Source organism: Symphalangus syndactylus, chromosome 10 (genome assembly GCF_028878055.3).
Source record: "Symphalangus syndactylus isolate Jambi chromosome 10, NHGRI_mSymSyn1-v2.1_pri, whole genome shotgun sequence".
NCBI lineage: Eukaryota > Metazoa > Chordata > Mammalia > Primates > Hylobatidae > Symphalangus > Symphalangus syndactylus.
The window spans coordinates 43,928,251-43,954,543 of NC_072432.2; the positions used below are offsets into that span (position 1 = coordinate 43,928,251).

Genomic DNA, 26,293 nt, shown 5'->3' on the forward strand with positions numbered 1-26,293 from the left:
GCAGATCAAATGCATAGACCTGGAATAGATCCTGCTTTGTCCTGTAAAGGGCAATTTTAGAACAGATGGAAAAATACGTATTGGTTATTGGATAAGGAAAATGTATTGTCACAGAGAGGTGGAGACTGGACAAGGTTACAAGAGTATGTACCATTAAGATCTCATGTTAGTAAAACAACATCTATCAGCATAGAAAAATATCTTATACATGAAAATGTTTAATAGTAGTAACCTGATTGCTGGAGTATGATATCAGTAATTTTCTGAACTTCTATCATATAAACATTCTGCTTTTGTAATAACAAGATTGTTTTGAATCTTTTAGATTAAGAAACTAATTTTAATTTTGGAATGCTGATACAGCTATATTTTCTATGTTCAAATGAAAAGTTTGTTTCCTTTAAACTAGGTAACTTGGGCAGACTTCTACTGGGAGATTTGCAGTACCACACTTTTGGTCTTTAAGCCTGACCTGTTAGACATCCATCCAAGGCTGGTGACTTTACGGAAGAAAGTCCAAGCCATTCCTGCCATCGCTAACTGGATAAAACGAAGACCCCAAACCAAACTCTAGCTGATCCATGTTGCCTTCAAGTTTATTTTTCTCATGGGCATCTCTCTCATCAGATAAGACAGCTACATCAGCCTGCCAGATAATCCACATGCTCCCTCCCCAGCTCCACTAAGATTTTCACTTTAGCCATATTCTGATTTTTAAAAATGAAAACAAAAACAAATCTTTCTTCAGTATCTTTTTCTTTCAGAATAGCTTCACATCATTTACAATTACAGAAAAATAGTATGTAATACAGGCAGACCTTGCTTTGCACAGGTTCTAACATGCACGAATTGCAGTCATAATTGTTTAGCAACACCATTCTTCCCCTCCCCCAAAATGGTTTGGATTCAGCTACCACAATTACCTGTAATTGCATAAAACACAAACTTTGCTAGTAGCTCTCCAGTTCACATACCCCTGTGTAAATAACCTATGTACATCATGAACAATGACCAGTCACTTCTATCAAAGACTGCCAGAGGTCACTGCACATCTGTTATTCCTGCATAGATAGCGAAGTGTGTAGTTGTATTGCTATTACCTGCTTGTGGCCCAGTGATAAATCCCTTTGACATTTTACAAAAATGAAGAATCAAAAGAGGGAACTCCCCAACAAAGATGAAAGTGCAGCAAAGGAACAAAAACTGATAATCCTGGAATGAAATTCAAACTGAATATAAAGGGAGTTATCGAGAAAAGACCTGACTGTGGGAATCTGACACGGCTCAAAAGGCTCTAGATATGCAGCCAGAGAAACTTGTAAAGATGAATTTACTGACATGAATAAAGTTGTTGTGATGAGAAAAAGAGATCAAGAGACTGAGAAGACAAGCCACAGACTTGGAGAAAATACTTTTAAAACATGTATCTGACAAAAGACTGTTATCCAAAATTATATAGAACTCATAAAACTCAACAATAAGACAACAAACAAGCTGATCAAAAAATGGGCAAAAGACCTTAACAGACACCTCAACAAAGATACAGGTAGCAATAAGCATATGAAGAGGTGCCCAGCAAAATGTCATTAGGGAACTGCAAATTAAAACAAGATACCACTATATGACTGTCACGATGGCAAAAATCCAAAACAGCAGACAACACCAAACGCTGACGAGGATGTGGAGCACGGGTAACTCTTATTTGTTGCTGATGAGAATACAAATGGTACAGCTACCTTGGAAGACATTGACAATTTCTTATAAAACTAAACATATGCTTATCATACAATCCAGCAATTGTGCTCCCTGATATTTATTTCAAGGGCCTGAAAACATGTCCATATAAAAATCTGTCCACATATATTTACAGAAGCTTTATTCACAATTAAGAAGTCAAAAGAGAGGAGGATGTCAGGGAAAAAGAAAGAAGAGGAAAAGAAAAGCCCAGATAGGTATGACCTTATTTAAGGTGTTTCTTTCCTCTCAATAATGTTTTATGAAATTGAAAAAAAAGTTACCTAATACTTTAGGCCAGGCGCAGTGGCTCACGCCTGTAATCCCAGCACTTTGGGAGGCCGAGGCGGGCGGATCACTTGAGGTCAGGAGTTCGAGACCAACTTGGCCAACATAGTGAAACCTCGTCTCTACTAAAAATACAAAAATAAGCCGGGCGTGGTGGCAGGCACCTGTAATCCCAGCTACTCAGGAGGCTGAGACAGTAGAATCACTTGAACTGGGAGGCACAGGCTGCAGTGCGCCGAGATCGCGCCACTGCACTCCAGCCTGCGTGACAGAGGGACTCTGTCTCAAAACAACAACAACAACAACAAATATAAATTATTAAGGATTACACATAAAAGTGTATTTTCTAAGTACCTTAATTCTTTGGATCAAATTTTCTTATTAGTTGCTATCAAGTAAATGATAATAGGTTGTATGTGAATCTCATTCAAAATCCTCCAACATGTAATCCAAGCAATCTGAAGAAAAAATATTACCTTTAACAAAAGAAATGCAAATAATGTTCCAGATAATGAAAGTAGTTAACTTTTCTTCACTCTTCTACATAGCTAAATTTCTCCCACATCAATCTTTAATGAAGACAGAACTAAGTAAAAGTGATAATCCAATGCTTATACAAAATTATGAAAATTCAAAATAAAAGCATGTCCTATTTATACAAATCATAATTCAAGTATAAAGTATAACCACAGCAAGTTTCATAAGGAAATATTTAGCATTATTATAACCTTTAGGTAATCTTTTTGCACTGAAGGACAACACATTCCACTATCCCATTGTGTATCCAAATTAAATGTCTCCTTGCTTCTATACAAAGAGAGGGTGGCTAAGCGAGAGTGAAGTCAAGCAGAAAGTGAACTGCATATTGAATTTATAATTTCAAAAATATATTTTTGGTTAAGAGTTAAAACAATCAATTCCTTAAATTTATGGACTGTGAAGTATCACACATAAGGTCACACAAATGGAAACCAAATCTCCTCATACCCCCGTCTCTCCACTACACGATAATACCAACTGTTAGGAAAAACAGTAATGTTTCAAAATAAGTATCTACTGGCATAAAGTTAAAAGTCTATGGGGGTCCCAAACAGTTACAAAAATGCATAAGGCATGTCTTCTTTGTGTGGCTTGCATTTAAAAAATGCTTCAGTTGGTCAAGATATTACTCCAACTCTCGCTTCATTTGCTCTGTAGTGATAACGGGTTACAGTATTTACTGACATCAGTCCAATGAAGGAACCAGTAAGAATATATCTTAAGTAGTAAGTTCCAATTTACTGACAAACAGGCAATATTAAGCACATAAGATAATCTCATTTGTGCCCAATATTATATGTTTTTAAGGGTAGGAGGAGGATGGGTTAGAAACTATTAGAAAGGGTGTGAAAATACAACTTATGATCACAAATATTTTTATTAAGCCCAAGACATAATAGCGCATTACAGGAAGAACCCAACTACATTTCATTAGAGATAAAAGTATGGATATAACAACAACAACAATAACAACAAAAAAAGAAACAGCCTATCACTGAAAATACATTAATACAGAAAACTTATGAGAAATCCATTATGAGATTTTAAAAGGTAAAATTCATAACAATTTGAGTAACTGATTTGGGTATGGTGATGTACAAGGAGGTAGTATTAACACATGAAGACTCCTTTTAGCCCTGTAATGGTAAAATATATTCAGTCCGTTCAATATACCATCAAGACTGGGGTTAAGCCATGAGTTCTCAGTCTTTAATATCTAAATAATCACTATAAGAGTTTTATTTGCCTTCCAAATCCAGAGGGTCGTATTACCTAGCATCTTAGCAAGTTAGGATGCTTTGAAAAGCATGATTTCCAAAAATTAACAAATCTTTGATTTATAAATAAGTTTATTTATAATGATATTTACATAATAAAAACAAAACACATGGAACTCACAAGTTATACAAAGAAACTGATGTATAATAAAAACAGCAATATAGACTGACAGGCAGAAATTTAAAGAAAGATTTAATAAAGAGTTAAATATCAAATAGACAACTTCACTTCTAAATTTCACTTTGTCACTCACACTGAATTGGAATTGAACAATGGCTCTCTCTTCAGGCGGTCCTGTACTGGCAATTCTGGAAACTGGTAAAATATATTTTGATAAGAGTTTCAGGTTAATGACCTATTTCCATGCAGTACCTAATGCTGCCTTTAGATGAAGTCACATTCAGTCTGCTTTGAAGTGAAATAGCTTTAAGTAATCTGTTCTGCCAGGCTAGAAAAATGTCACCAACATTTTGCTGATGCATGGAGATGTGGCAGTAATAAACTACTATTTAGAGAGGAAGAGAATTGGAGCAGAAGTGACTGGGCAACAGTTTCAAGAGAAGCAAAAGCCAGGAGAGGGAAATCAATGAAAACATGCACAAGATTAGGCAGAGTAATATGCACAATTAGTGCAGTTGGAAAATGAACAGAAGGAATTAATCCATGGAGCAAGGTAGGGGCTTCTTTAGTTACTATTCACTGGAAAACAACTTAGTGCCTAGCCAAACAAATTTGTTTCAGCGGAAGTACTTGAGAGGACCTGGGGGATGTTAGTATATGGAATGCCACCTTTAAATTCAGGTTGAGTTCTTGCTGACATTGGTGAACATCTGCTTCAAATAGCAATAAAATGAAAGCTATATAATCTATACAGCTGCATTCTTTAACATAATAAAAAAGAACTTCAAGTGAGACAAGCAAAAACAAGACATAAGCATTGTCAAATAAGGCACATGTAAAAATCTACACACATTATCCAGTGAAAGACAATATATATATATTTGGAGGTAGAAATAATTACAAAAATACTGACATTTCTAAAGCATTAGCATATTTGTTACAAACAATCACCAACTAATCCCCATTCAGAAAACTGCTTTGTAAAATGATTATTCGACATCTTCAGGACTACATATTTGTGGCTTCTTTTTTGAAATTTCACGTGTGAGTATTTGGAGAATTCAGTTAGTGGCAAAAAGTTGTCCACACTATGAGAAATGTAATATGGAAATTATAAAAAGTTATAAATGTTCATAAACCCCATGGTCATCATAATGTAAATGTCCTTGAGTGCACCAAGTTGATATTTCCTCATCAATTGAGAGTTCACAGTTCTTATTTCACAGGCCCATTGATGTTTTTAGTAATGTGGCTATATCTGCTGGCATACTCCCTTCATCACCTGTAGGTCAGAAAGTAGCATTAAAAGCTTTATAAAAATATTTTATTTAAAAAAATTGTCTCAATTATTTTTTTCTTTGGTGAATTCTTACTCATCTTTCAAGGGCTAGTTTGCTTCAGTGGCATCCCTGTTAAAAACTTTCCTAAGCTCTACTTAAATTAGGGCTATTTCCTCTATGTTCATGTTTATATTGCCAACATAGCAATCTAAGGTTATTTTTCCAATTTTATAAAGCTATATAAAGATACACGGTAGTACACTGGATCGTATCTAATTCATGGTACTTAACTTGTCACATTTGCTAAATAAAAAACATTTATGTAAGAAATGGAGTAGGGAAAACAAGGATAACAAACCCAAACCTAAACTAACAAAAACTAATCTATATTCTTATTTTTCATCTAAAGATATAATCACTGACTCAGACCCACACTGTATACATATAAACAACATTCTGAGCACAGCATACCAGCTGATGATTAAATTAGCCACTTTAAATTACCTTGTTTATCCATGTTTGCCCTATATTTTAATTAAATGAGGCCCCAGTATCTATAAGCACTTACAGGAATTATTTGAGACTTTCTAAATCTCTTTGTGTCACAGTGGCAGATAATCTAGCCATCCCTGATTAATTCAATTCAGCACTGAGAATATTTTGAGATAAGTTGATTTATTAATTTACTAGTTAGTGACAACAGCACAGCTGGCAATTCAAATATTTGCTGATCTGTGATAGATCTGTAACTATGAATAATTTTTTAAATTAGATGTGGCTGAAATGTAGCAAAACTAACCACTTCTCTCTTCCTCCCCTCTCTCACAAATATACACCTCAGCTATAATCTAAAATTATGAGTACTTTCATCCACTCTTCTTTTCTCTGTTAAAAAAACAAAACAAAACAAAACACATATATCCACAGGAACACAAAATAGTGCATCAACTCTTAGGGAGCTCACTGACATCCTTGCTCCCAAGCTCATCCATCGACTTGAAAATAGCCCATAAAATCCAAATTGACACTTCATAAATTACTATATAAACTGATACTATGTTAGGAAGAATGCAGGGAGAAAAGAAGGAAAAGAATAAGGAGATTCTTTTAAACTTAAAGATACTAAAGATAAAATACAATAAAATGCTGTGTGTGAACTTTGGACCCTGGTGTTTTAAGGAAAGCTATAAAAGACATTAAGGGGACAAATGAGAGAAATCTGGATATGAATAATATGTGATAATGTCTGAAAATTGTTTTCTTAGATGCTACAGTGGTATTATACCAACTTAGAGGAATATGCTGTGATACTGAAAATAAACTGCCATGTTTACAATTGACTTTATTATGGATCAATGAGAAAAAAGAAGTAGAAAAAACAAATGCTGCAAATGTCACAACTGTTAAATCACTGTATTTTTCATTCATACTATACTTTCAACAACTAAAAAAAAATATCTCTCTCTCTATATTTTTTTTAAATAGAGATGGAGTCTTGCTATGTTGCCCAGGCTGGTTTTGAACTCCTGGGCTCAAACGATCCTCCCGCCTGCCTCCCCAAGTGCTGGCATTATAAGCATGAACCACACGCCCAGCCACTACTTTCATTTTTGTATGACTATTTCTGTAATAAAAAAATTCAAAAAGTATGTAGTCATGATTGTGGTAATATGTATTCTTTTTTAAAGTTCAAAAAGGTAAAAAATGTATTAATACAATTAATCACATTAAGGGAAGGTTAATAAAAAAAACCAAACATAATCTTTATTTTAAAGCAGTGGTTCTCTGATTTTAGCTTTATCAGAATCAGCTCGATAGCCTGTTAAACCAAATATTATTAGGTGCCATCACCAGAGTTTTTGACCAAGTAGGTATAGAATGGGGCTTGGGAATTTGCATTTCAAATTGCCAATTTCTTAGGAGATGCAGTTCCTGCTGTTGGTACTTTGATAACCACTAAGGCAAGCTTTAGGAACACAAAAATCTGATAAGCATATTTGAGAGGAATCATAGTCTCTACCTTTCATAGTTTCATGTAAGAAGGGGCAAACAGATTGGTAACAAAAAGCAATACATACTCAATTACAAATATACTTTTTGTTTATAGAGGAAAAGGACCTCACTGTGAGAGATGGAAAGAAGGGCATACATGTATTGTCATCAGTCCAGTGTCAAAATTACCTAAATGAAACCCAGGACACAGCTGAAGACAAATGATTACAGCTAAATGAGTAAATAAGAGACACCATTACATCCTTATTCTAGCAAATAAAATACACACTGGGAAAAACACATATAAACAGCTCTAACAAGACAGAGGAAAACTTCTAGGAAAAGTGGTAAGGAGAGGCCAGGCGTGGTGGCTCACGAGGTCAGGAGATCAAGACCATCCTGGCTAACACGGTCAAACCCCGTCTCTACTAAAAATACGAACAATTAGCTGGGCATGGTGGCAGACGCCTATAGTCCCAGCTACTCGGGAGGCTGAGGCAGGAGAACGGCAGCGTGAACCCGGGAGGCGGAGCTTGCAATGAGCGGAGACTGCACCTCTGCACTCCAGTCTGGGCGACAAAGCAAGACTCCAAAAAAAGTGGTAATGAGAGGGCAGGATTCTTCATAACTAAACATTTCAAAGCTATTGGCTTGAGAGCACAGCTAAAAATACACTGCTATTTTAACAGACAACGTAGGTGAACATAACAGGCAAAAGTTTAGACTGATCAAATTTATACAAATACAAATAATTTACATTAATTATGACTGAAAATGATCAAACATACACATCACCTCTGTTCCCATCATCCATAATACCATTAAAATACGATTGGAGAAAAAAGTGTAAGAGAATTAGACAAAGGAGAAAGAATAGGAGAAAAAGACAACAGCAGAGAGAGTTGTCCACAATTTTTGAAAGAAAACGATGAAAGAATGGAAACTGATTTTCACACAATAAAGTAAAAGCTTAAATGACTGCAGGTGGGAAATGCAAGGCTAGTTCATACCCAGAATCCTTACCCTTCTACCTTCAAAGCTCAGGAAATGGGGGTAAATGGGAAACATGAAGTTACAATCAGCTTGAACAGGTAAGATGTCTAAAGCTTGCCCAAGAGAGCCAGCCATTTGCCCCAAATGTATAAAACTGAAGGTTTATTCTCTTTGGAGAACATGAGTCTGAGGAACTCTGGACTTGTCATAAAAGAGAAGAGAGAGGCTGCTGAAAACAGGCAGATTAACTATTAATATTTAAATAAGAGAACAAACCTCCCTCCTTCACTTCTCAGGGCCATTGGCTCATACCACCTCTCCCCACCTCTCTCTTCACTTCACAGAAGGTTGAAAAATTTCCCTCTGAGGAGATGAACTAGCCCGTAAGAAAAGACGTATAGTTAATTTTATCAACTATTATGGTTCTATCATATTTAGAAACTTAGAATAAAATCCATATATCTGGATATTTGCTAGTATTGCTGAAAAAGAATTTAAATGCTTTACTAAATTCTAAAAGCTGCCTACCAAAACAATAAGGAAAACATTGCCCAAAGAGAATCTGCCTTATGCATTCATTTTACTGTATGTGCTGGACAACCTGAAACTGGCAAGTTGCCAAATGCACACAAAGCCTAGTAATGACTGCTAATTGTTTACCTATGATCACCCTACTTATCCTTACTCTTAAAGATCTCAGTTGCTTTTAACTCAAACTTTCTCTACTGCCCACCTCCCCAAGCTTCCACAGCACCCTGAAATAAATGCCATGCAAGAAAGACAAGTAATTATTTGATCATACGCATTTCTCTCTCGCTGTAGACAGATTAAAGTGTATTGATTTTTATAGCACAGGGTGCCTAATATAACACAGACATAACAGTGTCTGTCATGAACAGAAATTTGCTAAATTAAAATGAACAATTATCAATATTAGGAATTAGAATGAAAAAACTTGCTTATTTCCAATTAACATTAAATAAGAAAAGGTGCAGAAGAGTGTATCTTAAGTTGACATGCACCCTTTCTCCCATAAAAGAAAGAATGAGTGTTTATTTTTATACACATAAAATAGCTGGTCACACAAACACAAAAACAAAAGGCTAACACTTGCCACCTCTACTGGGGAAGTTGGGAGATGTGGTGACTAGGAGGCGTCTGTTCTTTCATTTCTGAGTTTTGAACATATTCTTTTCAAAAACATATACAAAAATAAAAATTTTGAACTTAAGAAACTTCAAAAAAATTATTTTAGTACTTTTGAAATAAACATGCTTACCTTCTCCCACATCACACATCATCCCTAAACTGTAAGCTAGTTAAGGACTTTAGCCACCTTTGTCATCCTCTTGCACTGACTAATTAGATGCATGGTCATATAGATAAAATATTGAAGTTTCTTCTTACAAACAACTCACCTTCATCTACTGTAGTCATATCCTGTTCTAGTTTCAATTTCTGTTGGTTAATTTTTAGCATGGATTCTTCAATCGTCCCTTGGCTTATTAGTTTTATAACTAGTACTTCTCTAAAAAAAATACAAAATATGTCCATTGGTTACTAAATATAATTATTTGGATATATGTAAACTATATTTAAGAGTTCAAAAATAATACTTTGAAAATTACGACAAACATATCCTTAAATTCTTTTATTTGGGCCACTTGAGACTGACATTTTCTGACTATTTTAACTTTTAGACGCTCCTAAAGATGGAAGAAAAGAGAAAGATATTTGTATTTAAAGTAAATTAATTAGTGGCTCATGCCTCTAATCCCAGCACTTTGGGAGGCTGAGGCAGGTGGATTACTTGAGGCCAGCAGTTCGGGATCGGCCTGGCCAACACGGCAAAACCCCATCTTCCCTTAAAAAAAAAAAAATACAAAAATTAGCTGGGTGTGGTGGTACACACCTGTAATCCTAGCGGTTGGGAGGCTAAGGCATGGGAATTGCTTGAACCTGGGAGGTGGAGGTTGCAGTGAGCAGAGATGGTGCCACTGCACTCCAGCCAGAGTGAGGCTCTGTCTCAAAAACAAAACAAAACATTACATTACAATTACATTACAACAAACAGTTCTGTGTTCAGATGGAAATTACTTTTTTTCTTTTTTTTTTTTTTTTTTTTTGAGACAGAGTCTTGCTCGGTCGCCCAGGCTGGAGTGCAGTGGTGCAATCTCGGCTCACTGCAAGCTCCGCCTCTCGGCTTCACGTCATTCTCCTGCCTCAGCTTCCCGAGTAGCTGGGACTACAGGCACCTGCCACCACGCCTGGCTAATTTTTTTTTCTGTATTTTTAGTAGAGACGGGGTTTCACCGTGTTAGCCAGGATGGCCTCGATCTCCTGACTTCATGATCCACCCGCCTCGGCCTCCCAAAGTGCTAGGATTACAGGCATGAGCCACCGCGCCTGGCTATCTTCACCTCTTTACAGTGCTGTGACCAATGTCAAAATGTACCATTCATCTAAAATAATTTACAACTCAATTTACTTCCTAAAGGGTAACAGGACAGCCCAGCAAGTTTGTATATTACCAAGTTTGTCTGGGTCTTAAGTGATCTAACAAGCAAGTTTTTTAAATTACTCATCTTTTTCAAAGGGGTAGACAATTTTTTTGTTTGTTTTGAGATGGAGTCTTGCTCTGTTACCCAGGCTGGAGTGCAGTGGTGGCGATCTCAGCTCACTGCAAGCTCCGCCTCCCAGGTTCACGCCATTCTCCTGCCTCAGCCTCCCTAGTAGATGGGACTACAGGCACCCGCTACCATGCCCGGCTAATTTTTGTATTTTTACTAGAGACGGGGGTTTCACCATGTTAACCAGGATGGTCTCGATCTCCTGACCTTGTGATCCGCCTGCCTCAGCCTCCCAAAGTGCTGGGATTACAGGCGTGAGCCACCGCACCCGGCCGTCAATTGTTAATACTTCATGAACTGCAGAACTATTTGGAATGTGGATGGATAACTACTAGAAAATGGAAGGGTTACATAGTGCAGTTGATGTTCAACACTGCTGGTATAAAATACATCAGTAGCCATGCTTTGCTGAAAAAATAAAAACTAAGGCAGGACATCCAACACTATATTCTTTTTTAATTAGTATTATTATACTTTTAAGTTTTAGGGTACATGTGCACAATGTGCAGGTTTGTTACATATGTATCCATGTGCCATGTTGGTGTGCTGCACCCATTAACTCGTCATTTAGCATTAGGTATATCTCCTAATGCTGTCCCTCCCCCCTCCCCCCACCCCACAACAGTCCCCGGAGTGTGATGTTCCCCTTCCTGTGTCCATGCCAACACTATATTCTAATGGTCTACACAAATTCAAGTGGCACTGAATTAAAAATACATTTCAACTAAAAACACTTACTTAGTCTGGCCTACTCTATGGCATCTATCTTCTGCTTGTTTGTCATTATAAGGATTACAGTCAATATCGTGAAGTATAACAACATTTGCTGAAGTCAGATTTATTCCTAATCCACCAGCTTTTGTTGATAGCAGAAACACAAAGATATCCATATCGGTATTAAACTCATCAATTAGATGAATCCTGTAAGATAAACAAATGAGGTTAAATCTCACTAAAAAGTTGTATAATATAATTAAAATGGAAAACAATCATTATCACATGAAAAAGAAACCTGAAGATGTATGTACATCTCTTAGTATTGCAGTTACCTCTCCTCTGGCTATATCACTGAAGAGCCTCCTCAATTCCCCAGCTTCTTTTCTACAATATTGCTACCCCTACCAACTCTTACTTCAATTCAACCATTCAGATTCAATTAATTCCTAAATGACTATTTTGTCCTTTTTAAACTTGTGGCTTAGCTAAATTCTGTGTATGGCTTTTCAATCTTTAACCTTCTCAGAAGTGTATCAGCTCCTACTGGCAGACAACATTTCTAATGAATCAAGGACCTCATGATCAAATTGTATAAGTGGATTCTCTTCTTTAAAAAAAAAAAATTATTTTTACCTTCAGTCTAATGCGGGGGGAAAAAAGAACCACTCTGGCCAACAGAAAAAAAATAAATCAAAATATATAATGCAATTTAAACACACTACACAATTCCTTATTAAGACAATCCCCTCTTTACTAAGGTCAATCTTTACAACCTTTGGGAATTAAAAAAACTTTAATTACCCTTAAAATATGAAAGATTTTAAAACAATCTTGATGAAAGATAAGGTATTTTAGACTTTGAAAAAAATTTAAAGGTGAAAACCATAAAAAAATACAATTCTAATAGCTGTTTCAAAATATATTTGTATGTAATTCAGAAAGAAAATTTAAAAGAAAATTATTTATTTTTTGAGACAGGGTCCCGCTCTGTCACCCAGGCTGCAGTGCAGTGGTGTGATCTTGGCTCACTGCAACCTCCGCCCCCTGGGGCTCAAACAATCCTCCCACCTCAGCCTCCCTAGTTGGGACCATAGGCGTGTACCACCACACCTGGCTATTTTTCTTGTTGTTGTTGCCATTGATGTTTTTAGTAGAGACAGGGTTTTGTCATGTTGTCCAGGGTAGTCTTGAACTCCTGAGCCCAAGCAATCCACCTGCATCAGCCTCCCGAAGTGTTGGGATTACAGGTGTGAGCCACCATGCCTGACCACTGAAATTACTCTTATTTTAAGGTAATGATTTGAAGTAATCAAACATAAAAACAACAAAATTCTATCAATTGTTTAATTGTTAGACAATTAAAATTCTAACAATAATAAATGAGTTTTTTTGTAACTAACATGAAGTATACCAACCTTTCAGAAATCTGAGTCTTTCCATCTAATCTGAGGTACCTATGCTGATGATGTTTTAATAGAACCTCTAAGATATCCAGCATCATGGTAAATTGGCTAAATAACACAACTCTATCACCCTGTGAAAATACATACATGAATTAGAAATAGAAAAAATCGTTTTACTACTCAAAGCCTTGATAGGTTTAAACAGTTAGAAGTGTTACTTATATCATGTTGATAAATTTGCAGAAAATTCTCTATGATCAACTGCTTCTTTAATACAAATCAGTAGTACCTAAGATATATATCTTATTGTAGCCTATATGTGAATAAACTGCCTTAACTTTAGGGCCACATGCTAGCTCTCAGTTTTGATTTTAAGAACAGTTAAATTACTTCCTTTTCATAAGAAAAGCGTCGGAAAATGTGGACAACAGCTTATGTATGTACCATCTGGACTGTGATTTTACAAATTTAGTCTATTTCGCACATAAATGGCAGTATTACTTAAATAACTATTTAACAAATAGTGTCTTTAAAAACTAATTTTGAAGCACACATACAGATTGTCACCTATGAAATAATGACAATCAAGATTTTTTTAAAACATCAATACAGATACAGTCTACTAACTTTCTATTGTTTTTGTCTGAGGTTCAACAGAGGAAAGGAGGTAATCAAGAAAATACGTCAAGAAAATGTTCAAAACACTAAGTTCTAGAAGAATGCAGAACAGACAGGCTAATTCAAGCAAGTCAGTGTGCCAGAATTGCTTTAAGAGGTTTAAGTAATTGAGAAAATACAAAAGAAACGCCATTCTTCTTTAATACCTTCTGTTTCAATTCAGACAAGATGCATCCTAAAACTCGAAATTTTCCAGAATCTAAAATCAAGTCCATGTCTAACTGAAAGTTATTAATGTGTCGGTACTGTTTACAAAGTACATGTAGTTCAAAGTCTGTCATAACTTCCATATCTTCAAAGATCAGGTCAGGGTTAGCCTCACAATGTGTAGGTTCCTTAAAACAAAACAAAACACAGTATACTTCAAAATAAAAATAATTTATAATATGATCAGAAAAGTTTAATAAAATTGTTTACACCTGATAAAATACCTAAATCACAGAACCTTTTAGTGTAACAGACTTATCAAGGAAAATTAATATTAATCTTTTAGGTATAATAAAGGGGGGGAAGTCCTTACTGTTTGAGAGATAACATACTAAAATATTTACAGATGAAATAACATCTAGAATTTGGTTCAAAATAACCCTGGGGAGAAGTCTGGGGTATAGATGAAACAAGAGTGGTGTCATTATCAAATGGTAACTTTCGAAGGGGTGAAGTAACATATGGGCAGACAGTTTCATTATGCAATTCCACTTTTATAAATGTTTGAAATTCTCCATAAGTTTAAAATAATAAAAAAAAAATTTAAAAAGAAATGGGTTGGCCAGGCGCGGTGGCTCACGCCTATAATCCCAGCACTTTGGGAAGCTGAGGTGGGTAAACCACCTGAGGTCAGGAGTTTGAGACCAGCCTGGACAACATGGTGAAACCCCATCTCTGCTAAAAATACAAAAATTAGCTGGGCGTATTGGTGGGCGCCTGCAATCCCAGCTACTCAGGAGGCTGAGGCAGGACAATCACTTGAACCTGGGTGGCGGAGGGTGCAGTAAGCAGAGATCATGCCGTCGCACTCCAGCCTGGGCGACAAGAGCAAAAGTCTATCTCAAAAAAAAAAGAAAAGAAAAGGAAGAAAATGGGTTGCTTTCAACACAAAGATCAGTAAGGATAAATAAGGATAAAATGTTAAAGGAGAAAGAGGCAAAAATAAAGAGTAATTGCTAAAATTATAAAGAAATAAAATGAAAAAGAAGTGCATTTTGGAAGTCTAGACTAGGAGTTAGCAAACTGTTCCTGTAAAGGGCCAGATCATATTTTAGGCTTTGTAGGCAAAATGACCTGTACAGCAAGTACTCAACTGTGCCCCTGTAGTGAGAGAGCAGTCCCAGACAACAAAAACAGGCATGACTGTGTTAGAGTAAAACGTTATTTATAAAAATAGTCACTGCCGTGAGGCCATAGTTTGCTGACCTACGATGTAGGTTATCAGTCCTTCTTTGTTCTTATGTCCCCCAAATCATTTTGAACTTAGTCTAAAATGTGTTTTTCATGTTTCAGCGCAGTGACTGATGCCTATAATTCCAGCACTTTGGGAGGCCAAGGAGGGCGAATCGCTCGAGCTCAGGAGTTCAAGACCAGCCTGGGCAACATGGCAAAACCCCATCCGTACAAAAAAATTAGCTGGGCATGGTGGTGCGTACCTGTAGTCCCAGCTATTCAGCAGGCCAAGGCAGGAGGATGGCTTAAGCCCAGGAGGCAGAAGTTGCAGTGAGCCAAGACTGCCTGCCTTGGCAACAGAGCCAGACTTGGTCTGAAAAAAAAAAAAGTTTTTCTTAAATATGTAGTTAAAGCTTTAGTATGCCCATTGAGTTCACCAATCTTATAGCCTAACAACTTAACCTCTTATTAAAGCTTAGTGTTAACATAATATGAAATCCTTACCTTTAGCATAAGCTGAGACATTTCCTTGAGTTTTTCAGCTGTGTAATATTGGCGATGTAATAAAGGATGATTGGCCATTTTCCTCAACTGCATCATGACATTACACATTTCTGTGTTTTTCTCTGTGACCCAAAGAGAACACAGTAAAAAATAAAACCAAGTGGATAACTGTTGAAACATATCAACTAAGTTTTTAAATTATTTCCTCAAATTCCAGATAATTTTTAAAAATGCACAAATCCCATTATATGACTAAGCAAAATGCAGCCCCAGTACAAGATTCTTTTTCACATAAAAGAGTGAAAATCAGATTATACCCAAGTTATTGATAGATTTTTTCAATCTGTTGAAAAGACCCAAATAGAGTTGCTCCTGCTTCTCTGACATTGCACATAACTCAATTTGATCTTTCTTTGGGGGTAACTGCTTGAGAACCTGAGACAGAAAAAACAGTTTAAACAATCATTCCAGTAAAGAGAAAAACATAAGTTTTAAAAACAATAAAAATAAAAAACATGTAGATAAGCATTACCTCTTCTTTTACTCTTCTGAGAATAAATGGCTTTATAATTTGTTTTGCATGTGCTATTCTCTCCTTTTCATATATACTTTGCTCATCTGCTGATTTCTGAGCAAAATAAAAACATATACTTTTAGGAATTATTCATTTAAATTAATAATATTATTACACAACATAAATAACAGTATTATTGTTATTTATGCAATAACAGTATTATTACACAACATAAAAATCTCCCTCACTAGAGTCTGAGTTATTTTCTGTAGAAACTTGATTCATTCTAGATGGCACTTCACATCTGAATTCTGGGCTGCCATGTACTTCTTGAAGCTCCATATGTATTTTGAAGTTTCGTGATACGTAATCATGTTCTCTACTGAAGTAATCAATCTGAACTGTACTAGATGGGTGTTCAGAAGTCATCAACTGATGAGTCATGAATCGATTACCCAGATAACTCTCATTTAATAATGTGCCTCAGTGTGGGTAAGGAGGAGCGTGGGGGGTAGAAAACCCTTTATTTCTTTGTGGAAAATGGCCCCAAAAGGAAGCTAGTGCAGGCTGATGCAAATCACTTGGTCTAAAAATGGGGAATAGTACTTAGTAAAAACTGGTGATTCTGGAGAATTAAGAAGTAGAATTTTATTCTAGGATGTGAAGGAGTCCCCCATATATTACAAACTAAAGATAGAAAGTGGTTCATAAAATCTGCTAGGCCGTTTAAAACACTGTACATTAAGTGGGAGGAAATTCAAATTAGTAAATGTTTAAAAGGCAGTTAATTTGCAGTGGACAAATATCACAGAAAATTCTTGCAAAAGATTAGTGATGTGGAAGAGAGCCAAGAATCAGTGTAAACACTGTGGTATTGAAAAATCTGGGAGTTCCTGAAGACTATACCTTACTTTTCCTAAACGACAAAGAAGTAACGAAACTTTTCTTGTGAAGAGGATTTCCTTACTGTCGCTTTTAGTTGTGACTTTGGTTTTATGAACTTTCATTTCAAAATATATTTCTCAGCATAGGCATTTTCTGGATATTCTAGCTTTGTCTAGTTTTATAGTTTACCCATAAAGAAATGTTACTAATTTACGTAGCCAATTCTGATACAGATGATGTAATGATCAAACTTTCCGCATATACTATATATCTGAGCTTTTCATCAATTTAAAATTGTCATCTTTCAGAAAATTAGACTTCTGGCCATCGATTAGGGAAATCGCTATTTTTTTCCCCATTATATTTTGGCTGGTTTCCAAACCAATCCAAATATAGAGTTATCACCTACTTAAAGTTACTTCATAGAGCATATGCACTATGAAAACAACAAAAGAGACCTAACAGAAGACTGGCCCAGATAAAACACAAATAACATATTTGGGAGAAAATATGCATTTATGCTTACTGTCTTAGAGGAAAACATTCTTCGTATTTCACTGGTGCTACTACTAAACATGTGTGGCATAACAAAATTCAACAGCGACATGAGTTCTAACAGATTATTCTGTACAGGTGTGCCTGTGAGCAGCAAACGGTTATTTGCCTGTGAATGAAGGTAAAATTTGTATTAGCTTTTTCTTAAAGAGCCACTCCTTTCATGTCTATCCTCCCCAGTGAAAGGTGAAGGGAGGAGAGATAAATTAAAACCATTATTAATAATTTAACATTCTGTGATAAATGATATAGTAATTTAAATAACTGATGTCTGCTATTATCAACAGCAATTAATACGAAAACCATTGGTCTTATTTTATAAGTAGGTAACTTGTGTCCTCATATCACCTTTATGAGGCAATGAAAGATTATTTATAAATAGTTTAACATATAGAACGAACAGGTAAATTATGGCTTATGACTTAATAATTTTTTTAAAGGGTTGTTAAAAAACAAAATCAAAGAATATATGACAGAGGCCATTTAGTCCATAAAGTGTGAAATATTTACTATCTTCCCTTTTACAGAAAAAACTTGCTAACACAGAATACTACATAAATTAAATTACATAATACAGATTCTGCTAATAAAGAATACTACATATATTAAATTATGTAATCTAAATTTTACGGTAATTTGGAAAACTTTACAAGCATTCTCTTACATTAATTGTCATAAGATGCTGGTAGCGAATGGAGCCCATATTCTTCAGCATATGGCCCTCATCAAAAATTGCGTAATTAAGTTTCAGCCGTCGAAACAGACTACGGTCATCAGAACTGCTGATCGCACAGTTATATCTGTCACCAAAAGAAAAAACATCTCTAAGGTTATACCTTTAAGCGCTTGGAGTCCAGTGAAATTTAATGTCTTATAAAATCATATTTTATTTACACATTTCTAATAGCCAATACTTAAAGCACAGCACTAGACACGAGTGATACTCAAATAAACACTGACGTATTTGTATTTAATAATTATTGATGTACATTGTAACCAAGTTATGAAAGCTGCAATACGTAATTGAAAGAAAATATTAAAAGGCCGGGCGTGGTGGCTCACACCTGTAATCCCAGCACTTTTGGAGGCCGAGGCGGGCGGATCACGAGGTCAGGAGATCGAGACCATCCTGGCTAACACGGTGAAACCCCGTCTCTACTGAAAATATAAAAAATTAGCTGGGCGTGGTGGTGGGCACCTGTAGTCCCAGCTATTCGGGGGGCTGAGGCAGGAGAATGGTGTGAAGCTGGGAGGCAGAGGTTGCAGTGAGCTGACAATCGTGCCACTGCACTCCAGCCTGGGGGACAGAGTGAGACTCCCTCTCAAAAAAAAAAAAAACAAACCAAAAAACAAAAAAGAAAATGTTAATGTTATAATCGGACAACTTCTACATACCCGGGAGGAGGTCAGTTTGGGTATAATTTATAAGTAATCTGCTCCATGAAACGTTATATTTTAATAAGCACAAAAAAGAACATGAAGCTAAAACATGTTTCTCTTTAAAACATAATATTTTACTAAACTAGCAGAGTAGATCCAAGAAATAATAGTTAATAGCTAGCAGCTTGAGACTGCATATGGAGCCTGTTTTATTAAGAAAAAACAAAATTCTGCACGAATTTTTAAAGGACAGACTCCTACACAAGAAGCCAGTAGTGAGAAATAATAACTACAGTTAAAATAGAACTTTAAATAAATCAATAATAAATGTAACACAAGAGCATTAAGTTCTGTGCAAGATATTTACATCGATTACTACCAAGTAGTATTATTAGTATTATTTTTCATTTTTATTTCTGCCCTAGCTCAAATTTTTCATTGAGAAAATAAAATTTCATTGTATTTATTATTGATACTTATTTGTAAGTTAAAAATATAAATAATTTTGGTGGGATATCTCAAATTTTACTTTAAGCTTAACTGAGAAATTACTATTACGAGAGGACTTTTTTCAGTAAGTAGGCAAAACCTTTTTATAGTCACCATTAATGAGGTGATGCACTAACAAAAACCTCCTATATGGGTGTTACACACCAAACTAAAAAATGCCTGAATCCTCAACATTAGTCATTCCATTACTTTCGTATCACAGTTAACAGCATAAACTTTCCTACATAGTACTACTACAATTTCTTTTCTAAATTTGGGGGCTGCATAAATATCCATCCTCCCCAAATTTCTCAATACTTACGTGGTCACAATTACATTGTAATCTTCATATCTACTATGAATGTTAAATCTAATTTGTTTACGTTCTTCTTGAGAACCTAGAATTTAAAAACAATAAACACATTTTGACTGTATTTAGTGTGCTGTACTTTATTTTTAATTTCCAAAGTTAAAAGCAGAATGACATATTCTTACCATAGTAACAGAGCACCTTCAAAGTAGGGCACCATAAATTAACTTCCCTTAACCAGTTATCTACGGAACAGAAGAGACATTATTTGCATCGGCTACAATAGGGTATGTTCACACGGTTAAATGAACACTAAACTTTGACAAGTGCTACTTAGAAATTCGTCTTTTATAAAATGTAAATACTGGCCCAGCAAGGTGGCTCATGCCTGTAATCCCAACACTTTGGGAAGCTGAGGCAGGTGGATCACCTGAGGTCAGGAGTTTGATACCAGCCTGGCCAACATGGTGAAACCCCATCTCCACTAAAAATACAAAAATTAGCCAGGCATGGTGGCGGGCGCCTGTAATCCCAGCTACTCGGGAGGCTGAGGCACGAGAACCTGGGATGCAGAGGTTGCGGTGAGCCAAGATTGAGCCACCACACTCCAGCCTGGGTGACACAGCGAGACTGTCTCAAAAAAAAAAAAAAAAAATTAAAAATTAAAATATAAATACCATGGTGATTGTTTTTATCACAGACCCTTTACAATACTACTCCTTAGGAAACCTATGTAAAATAATCTTGAGGTTTTGTGAGGCATCAAAATGAAGGGCAGACGACCAAATATTATATTTACAGTTGATTATTAACCTCCAATTTAAAGAGAAGGGGGTTTTCTTTGTTACATTCACATATACAAATATTCTCTTATTCTAACTTCTGAATCCAACAAACTGAGAAAGAATGGAACAGTTACATGTGTAGGAATTAATTACATATCTGTTTAATTTTACATTTAAAAGTACTCATTTTCTCTTAGTCACTTTTAAAAGTATTATGAAACCAATATAAATCGTCCTTGGTCTATACTTTTAAAACTGACTTACATTTGAGTTCTTTTTAAAAGACTGCCAATATAATCAAACACACATATATAAACAAAGGAGAAAAGTATAAGGAGACCATAAAATATTCATCTCTACAAACTAAGAAACTACAACACCCCTCCGACACACACCCTTACACACACTCTCTTCTACCTATATAAAACATGATAAAGTTAAATACAATTGTCTCCAGTATTACAAACCTATAGTTGAAGCTGGAACAACGATCAAATGAGGACCATTATTACCCTCCTGATAGAGGTATGCCAGAAATGCAATGGCTTGAATAGTTTTTCCTAGGCCCTAAAAAGTTTAAAAGACAATATATAACATTTTAAAACAAACAAAAAATAAATACATAAAAATACAAAAGAAAAAGCAATAATTCTGTGCTGTATTCACTTTTGATTTCCCATAATGCAACTCTAAAGGAATTTCTACTATGTTCTTAGTTCTCAAATGACAGAATTGATTATAATCTCCAAATGATGCTATAACTTACTTTACTGAGCAGTGGATAGATCTTCATTGCTAGTTCATATACAATACGCATTAATATGGAAGACTTTTTGCATTGCATGGAAAGGATATAATTTTGGTTATTGCTTATACACAGTGAATGTTTAATATCCACTGAATGGTTTAATATCCACTGAATGGTTTGAGGGCAATGACCCATGACTAAATGGAGGAAACATATGCCTAATCTATCCCAGCAATTCTACCCTTAAGAATATAATCATGAGATATGAGTGCTTATGTCGGCAAAAGGACTTGGGTAAGAATGTTCATAGTTTTATCTTAATAGCCAAACACTGGAAATAACCTAAATAGGTTAGGTGCCGTGGTGCATGCGTGTAATCCCAGAACTTGGGGATGCTGAGGTGGATGGATCACTTGAGCCCAGAAGTTTGAGACAAGCCTGGGCAACATGGGAAAACTCCATCTCTACAAAAAATTACAAAATTAGCCGGGTGTGGTGGCGCATGTCTGTGATCCCAGATACTCGGGAGGGCTGAGGTGCGTGGATTGCCTAAGCTCAAGAGGTCGAGGCCGCAGTGAGCTGAGAGTGCGCCACTGCACTCCAGCCTGGGTGACAGAGCAAGCACCTGCTTAAAAAGAAAAAGGAAAGAAAGAAAAAAGAAAAGAAAAGAAATAACCTAAATATTCATATCCAACAGAAGATGATCAACAAATTGCACTGTATTTATGCCATGGACTACCATACCACATGGCAATTTAAAAAAACAAAAAAACAAAAACAAAACCAAAAAAACTACTGATACATGTAAGAACACAGATGGATCTCAGTAACATTATGTTGCACCAAATGAACCAAAAACAGATAGTATAGAGTATACTGCATATATCGCATAACCAGAAAAAATCCACGGCGATAGGTATAAGAATAATGGTAGCAGCAACTGGAAAAAAGCATGAAAAACTTTCTGGGATGATGGAAAAGCTGCTCTGGGTAGTAGTCACATGGGTATACATCTATGTAAAAAGTCACTAAGCTGTATATTTGTACATTTTACTGCAACTAAATGAGACATCATTAAAATACTGGTTTTAAAAAGTTACTTAGGAGATACAGCTCCTCAGGGGAACGGAATGCTACCAACTGTTGTGGACTGAATTGTGTCCACCTCCTTCCCACTGACAACACATACGTTGAAGTCATAACCCCCAATGCCATCGTATTTAGAGGCAGGGCTTTTCAGGAGGAAATTAAGGCTAAATGAGTTCATAAGCGTGGGGCCTGAACCCAATATGACTGTCCTTGTAAGAAGAAATATCAGGCATGTGTACATACACAGAAAAGGCCACATAAGGATAGAGTAAGAAAGTGGCTGTCTTCAAGTCAAAGAGAACTCAGGAGAAACCCAAGCTACCGATACACTGATCTTGGACTGTCCATCTCCAGAATTGTGAAGAACAAATTTCTGTTGTTTAAGCCACTTAGTCTGTGGTATTTTGTTATGACAATGCTAACTGACTAAGCCATCAACTTATAAATATTGTGTTGTGCTTTACAGGTTACAAAAATAGTTTCACATAATATATACCTCTTTTAATAGCAAATGCAATCTTATGATATAAAGACTATCTGCATTTTATTATTAGTTTTGAGAGATTAGGTCAACTGGCAAGGATCAGATAGCTCCTGAAAGGCAAAGCTGGGGACCCCAAACCCAGGTCTGATTTCCAAGTGCAGTCACACAAATGAAATGATATATATTCTGTAATTTCTGTAAGTATTTTGAAATCCTGTGTATATTACTCACTTTTCTATTAGATAAACAGTATCTTTGTTTTAATGACAGTATGAAATATATATGGGAAAATATCTTACAATGCTAAAGATTACTTTCCTAGAGGCTAATTAGGGAACAAATATCATTATCTGTGTTAACTTTTATTTTAGGAATCCAACACACAGTGTAACATTTTCTTTGCTGAACATGACTCATTTTAAATATATACTTCAAAAAAGTATAGCTGGAGGAATAGAGATGTTAGATTAACGGTCAAGTTTCCACATGACAACACCTGGACTACTGGCTATAACAAACTTCGTGAGCTTAGCTTTAAGGAAACGTGATTTGAGAAAGAACAGAGACCCAGAGAGACCTCTAATAAAAATAAAATAGCTGAAATGATGTTGCTGATATATATGTGGATTTATTCATTGACAAGGACAGGGATCTAAGTTATAATTTTAATGGCAGCTGTAGAAAAAGCACATATATTACATATATGTATGTACGTACACATGTACATACACAACATCTGCAGAAGGTAGTATCTAGAAAAGAAGACACCAAACTAGTTCTTGTTTAAGTGGTGGAATTATAGGTGACTTTGATTTTAATTTTTTAATTTGTATTTTTATGTTTGTAACATGTATTTACTGATTTGATAATCAGAAAGACTACATCTATCTTCATCTTGGGGAGGAGTGAGGAGGATAGAACTAACTCTATCAAAAACAAAGATGAGATAAAATATAAGATACTGAGGTGGCAGTAGTTAACTACAGTAGCAAAAAAAAATTTAATGTTTTAAATGACAGCAAGAATACCTTTTAATGACACTTTGTACAACAAACCTTAGAAACAAAGTACACTTACCATTTCATCTGCCAAAATGCCATTAAGTCCATGTTTATGTACCAATGCCAGCCAATTCAAACCAACCTTCTGATAGGGCTTGAGTGACAAACTGGTAAAGAGAGAGTTACCAAATATTACACATTTATATTTCTATTAGTTTTCTATTAGTTATTACAATGCACACAAAAACTAAAATGCCTAGGTCTAATCTTACCTTTTAACTAATTGTTAGATGCTATGTACACCTACTTAAAAAAATGAGCCCAAGACATAAATGATTTTTCAGATCTTCTCAAACTTTATTCTCTATTCTTATTTCTTCCGGCAATAAGAATCAAGCATTTCCATATTTGGTCATAATATAGTACCTCCAAATTAATACCATAAATGATTAGAATATTAACTATGATAATACATTACTAAGCTAGTAGTTATACTAGAAAATTGAATTGTGTTGATTTGATTTTTAGCACATTAAAGAACTTAAAAGTATTAGGACAAAAAAACGCACACACAATTTGCTACTTTGGCCAGGTAGGTTTAATAAACACCTTCTGAATGTGTGTCAATCACTCCTAATATCAGTGGTATGTGTAATTCTGAAGCACGCATGTATGTGTGTATTATGTGTGTACTACATGCAAATGTACACAGCACGTTTAGCAAAATTATTTGTTTTGACACTTGCATGCTACTTTCTACTCACTGATGTTCATTGATGTTTTAGCAAATGCTAAAAGACAGTGAACATCAGTGAGTAGAAAGTAGCATGCAAGTGTCAAAAACCTTATTTAATTTGGAAACACATAAACAGACTAATCCCTGAGAATGAACTGTTTGCAAGGTAATATGGCAGAGTTATAAGGAATGAAAACAGTGGCTTATGCCCATAATCCCAGCACTTTGCGAGGCTGTGGTAGGCAGATTGCTTGAGCTCAGGAGTTCGCGACCAGCCTGGGCAACATGACAAAACGCTGTCTGTACCAAAAATACAAAAAACATTAGCCGGGCATGGTGACGTATGCTTGTAGTCCCAGCTACTCAGGAGACTGAGGTGGAAGGATCACCTGAGCCTGGGAGGCAGAAGTTATAGTGAGCTGAGATCACGCCATTGCACTTCAGCCTGGGTGACAGAGCCAGACCCTGTCTCAATTACAACAACAACAACAACAAAAAAAAAAAAAAAAAAAAAAAAGAAGGAAAACAATAGTTCAAATGGTTAAAAACTATTAACAGCTATCACTTATTGAACATCTATTATACATAGGCACAGATATCATTTTTCAAACATCACCTCATTTAACCCTTTAAAAATCCCATAAAGTAGTTACTATCATCACTTTAACAGATTAAAAAAAAACTTAATTTGCCTGAGGTTGCATAGCTACAAAGTGTTAAGGCTAAGATTTTACTTCAGGATGTTGATCTCACTCCAAAGCCTATTCTCATATTCACTAAAACACCTTACATTAATGTGAAAACATAGGACAAGGCCATGCCTCCCATTCTCCAGCTTTTATCCTGTCCCCTTAATTTCCTCTTGCATATATCCTGTTTGTACACAGGGAAGGGTCTGGACATAGCTATAGTATAATAAATTGTTGAAGGATCAAAATCCGAAATCAAGACATAATTAGAACTGAGTGAAGAACAGGTAGTTGAATGATGTCCATCTTAAATCAGAATCTACATTTTAACTGTGGGGTATGCGACTTATAAAACATTTCCCATTTAATACAACTAAAAGTATAGCTAGGAGAAAAAGCAGTATTTCTAAGGTCTTTATAATTCTTTTGCTGAATTTTAAAAAATGTCTTTGCTTTCCCAATCAATATAATTTCTATGCTAATACTATAAAAGTAGTAATAAATAGAACATGTTATCATAGACATTTTAATTTCCAGATCCAAAACAATTATTTCTACTATAATGGTGAGAGTAAATGCTAAACCTGGAATATTTACCATATTTCAGACTATGCCATGGGCTTAATATACATTATTATTTCATTTAATCCATATTAAAAATAGGAAATATTAATTATCTGCATTTGACAGATGAGAAGTTCACTGGGGCTCACAGAAGTTAAGTAACTTGCCCAAGGTCGTGTAGCTAACCAAATCTGTATCTGCAATGGTAGTGCCAGTATCCAATCCAGGTGTGATCCAGAGCTCAGCACTTAACCAGTAAATAATAGTAGAAATGAAAAAATTCTCTTTCATCCTGACCCACCCATCCTATGGTCAACACAACACTGAGTTTTCCATTATTTTTATGCATCCTTCCCAATTCTTTAGTCATCCTATTCACATAAGGCTCACAATTTACGACTAATGAAACTTGATAAGGTAGGCATACATCACTTATAAATGCAGCCAAGGACCCACATGCCATCCCAACATACAACCTATCACAAATAGCCACGAAATACTCTTAATAAACAAAAATTACTGAAATT

The 26,293-nt window shown here is 35.6% G+C and overlaps 2 protein-coding genes across 5 annotated transcripts in view; one reads left to right on the forward strand and one right to left on the reverse strand.

The window, feature by feature from the left end:
- HPGDS (hematopoietic prostaglandin D synthase) overlaps positions 1 to 1,632 on the forward strand; it is a 47,153-nt gene extending 45,521 nt beyond the window's left edge. Inside the window, exon 7 of the mRNA XM_055296991.2 lies at positions 410 to 1,632. Coding sequence (XP_055152966.1) covers positions 410 to 574 — 165 coding nt within the window. The 3' untranslated portion in view covers positions 575 to 1,632. The remainder of the gene's footprint in view (positions 1 to 409) is intronic.
- A 1,788-nt stretch (positions 1,633 to 3,420) lies between these two features.
- The window catches only part of SMARCAD1 (SWI/SNF-related, matrix-associated actin-dependent regulator of chromatin, subfamily a, containing DEAD/H box 1), an 85,269-nt gene continuing 62,396 nt past the window's right edge, over positions 3,421 to 26,293 (reverse strand). For all 4 annotated transcript variants that reach the window (XM_055296988.2, XM_063611160.1, XM_055296989.2 and 1 more), the window contains exons 11-24: positions 23,854 to 23,944; positions 20,923 to 21,022; positions 19,856 to 19,915; positions 19,683 to 19,758; positions 18,156 to 18,291; positions 17,463 to 17,600; positions 16,070 to 16,165; positions 15,855 to 15,972; positions 15,538 to 15,659; positions 13,800 to 13,988; positions 12,988 to 13,106; positions 11,594 to 11,776; positions 9,644 to 9,753; positions 3,421 to 5,242 (exon numbers count right to left, since the gene is read on the reverse strand). In XM_055296988.2, the coding sequence (XP_055152963.1) occupies positions 5,181 to 5,242; positions 9,644 to 9,753; positions 11,594 to 11,776; positions 12,988 to 13,106; positions 13,800 to 13,988; positions 15,538 to 15,659; positions 15,855 to 15,972; positions 16,070 to 16,165; positions 17,463 to 17,600; positions 18,156 to 18,291; positions 19,683 to 19,758; positions 19,856 to 19,915; positions 20,923 to 21,022; positions 23,854 to 23,944 (1,600 nt within the window). In that variant the 3' untranslated portion in view covers positions 3,421 to 5,180. The remainder of the gene's footprint in view (positions 5,243 to 9,643; positions 9,754 to 11,593; positions 11,777 to 12,987; positions 13,107 to 13,799; positions 13,989 to 15,537; positions 15,660 to 15,854; positions 15,973 to 16,069; positions 16,166 to 17,462; positions 17,601 to 18,155; positions 18,292 to 19,682; positions 19,759 to 19,855; positions 19,916 to 20,922; positions 21,023 to 23,853; positions 23,945 to 26,293) is intronic.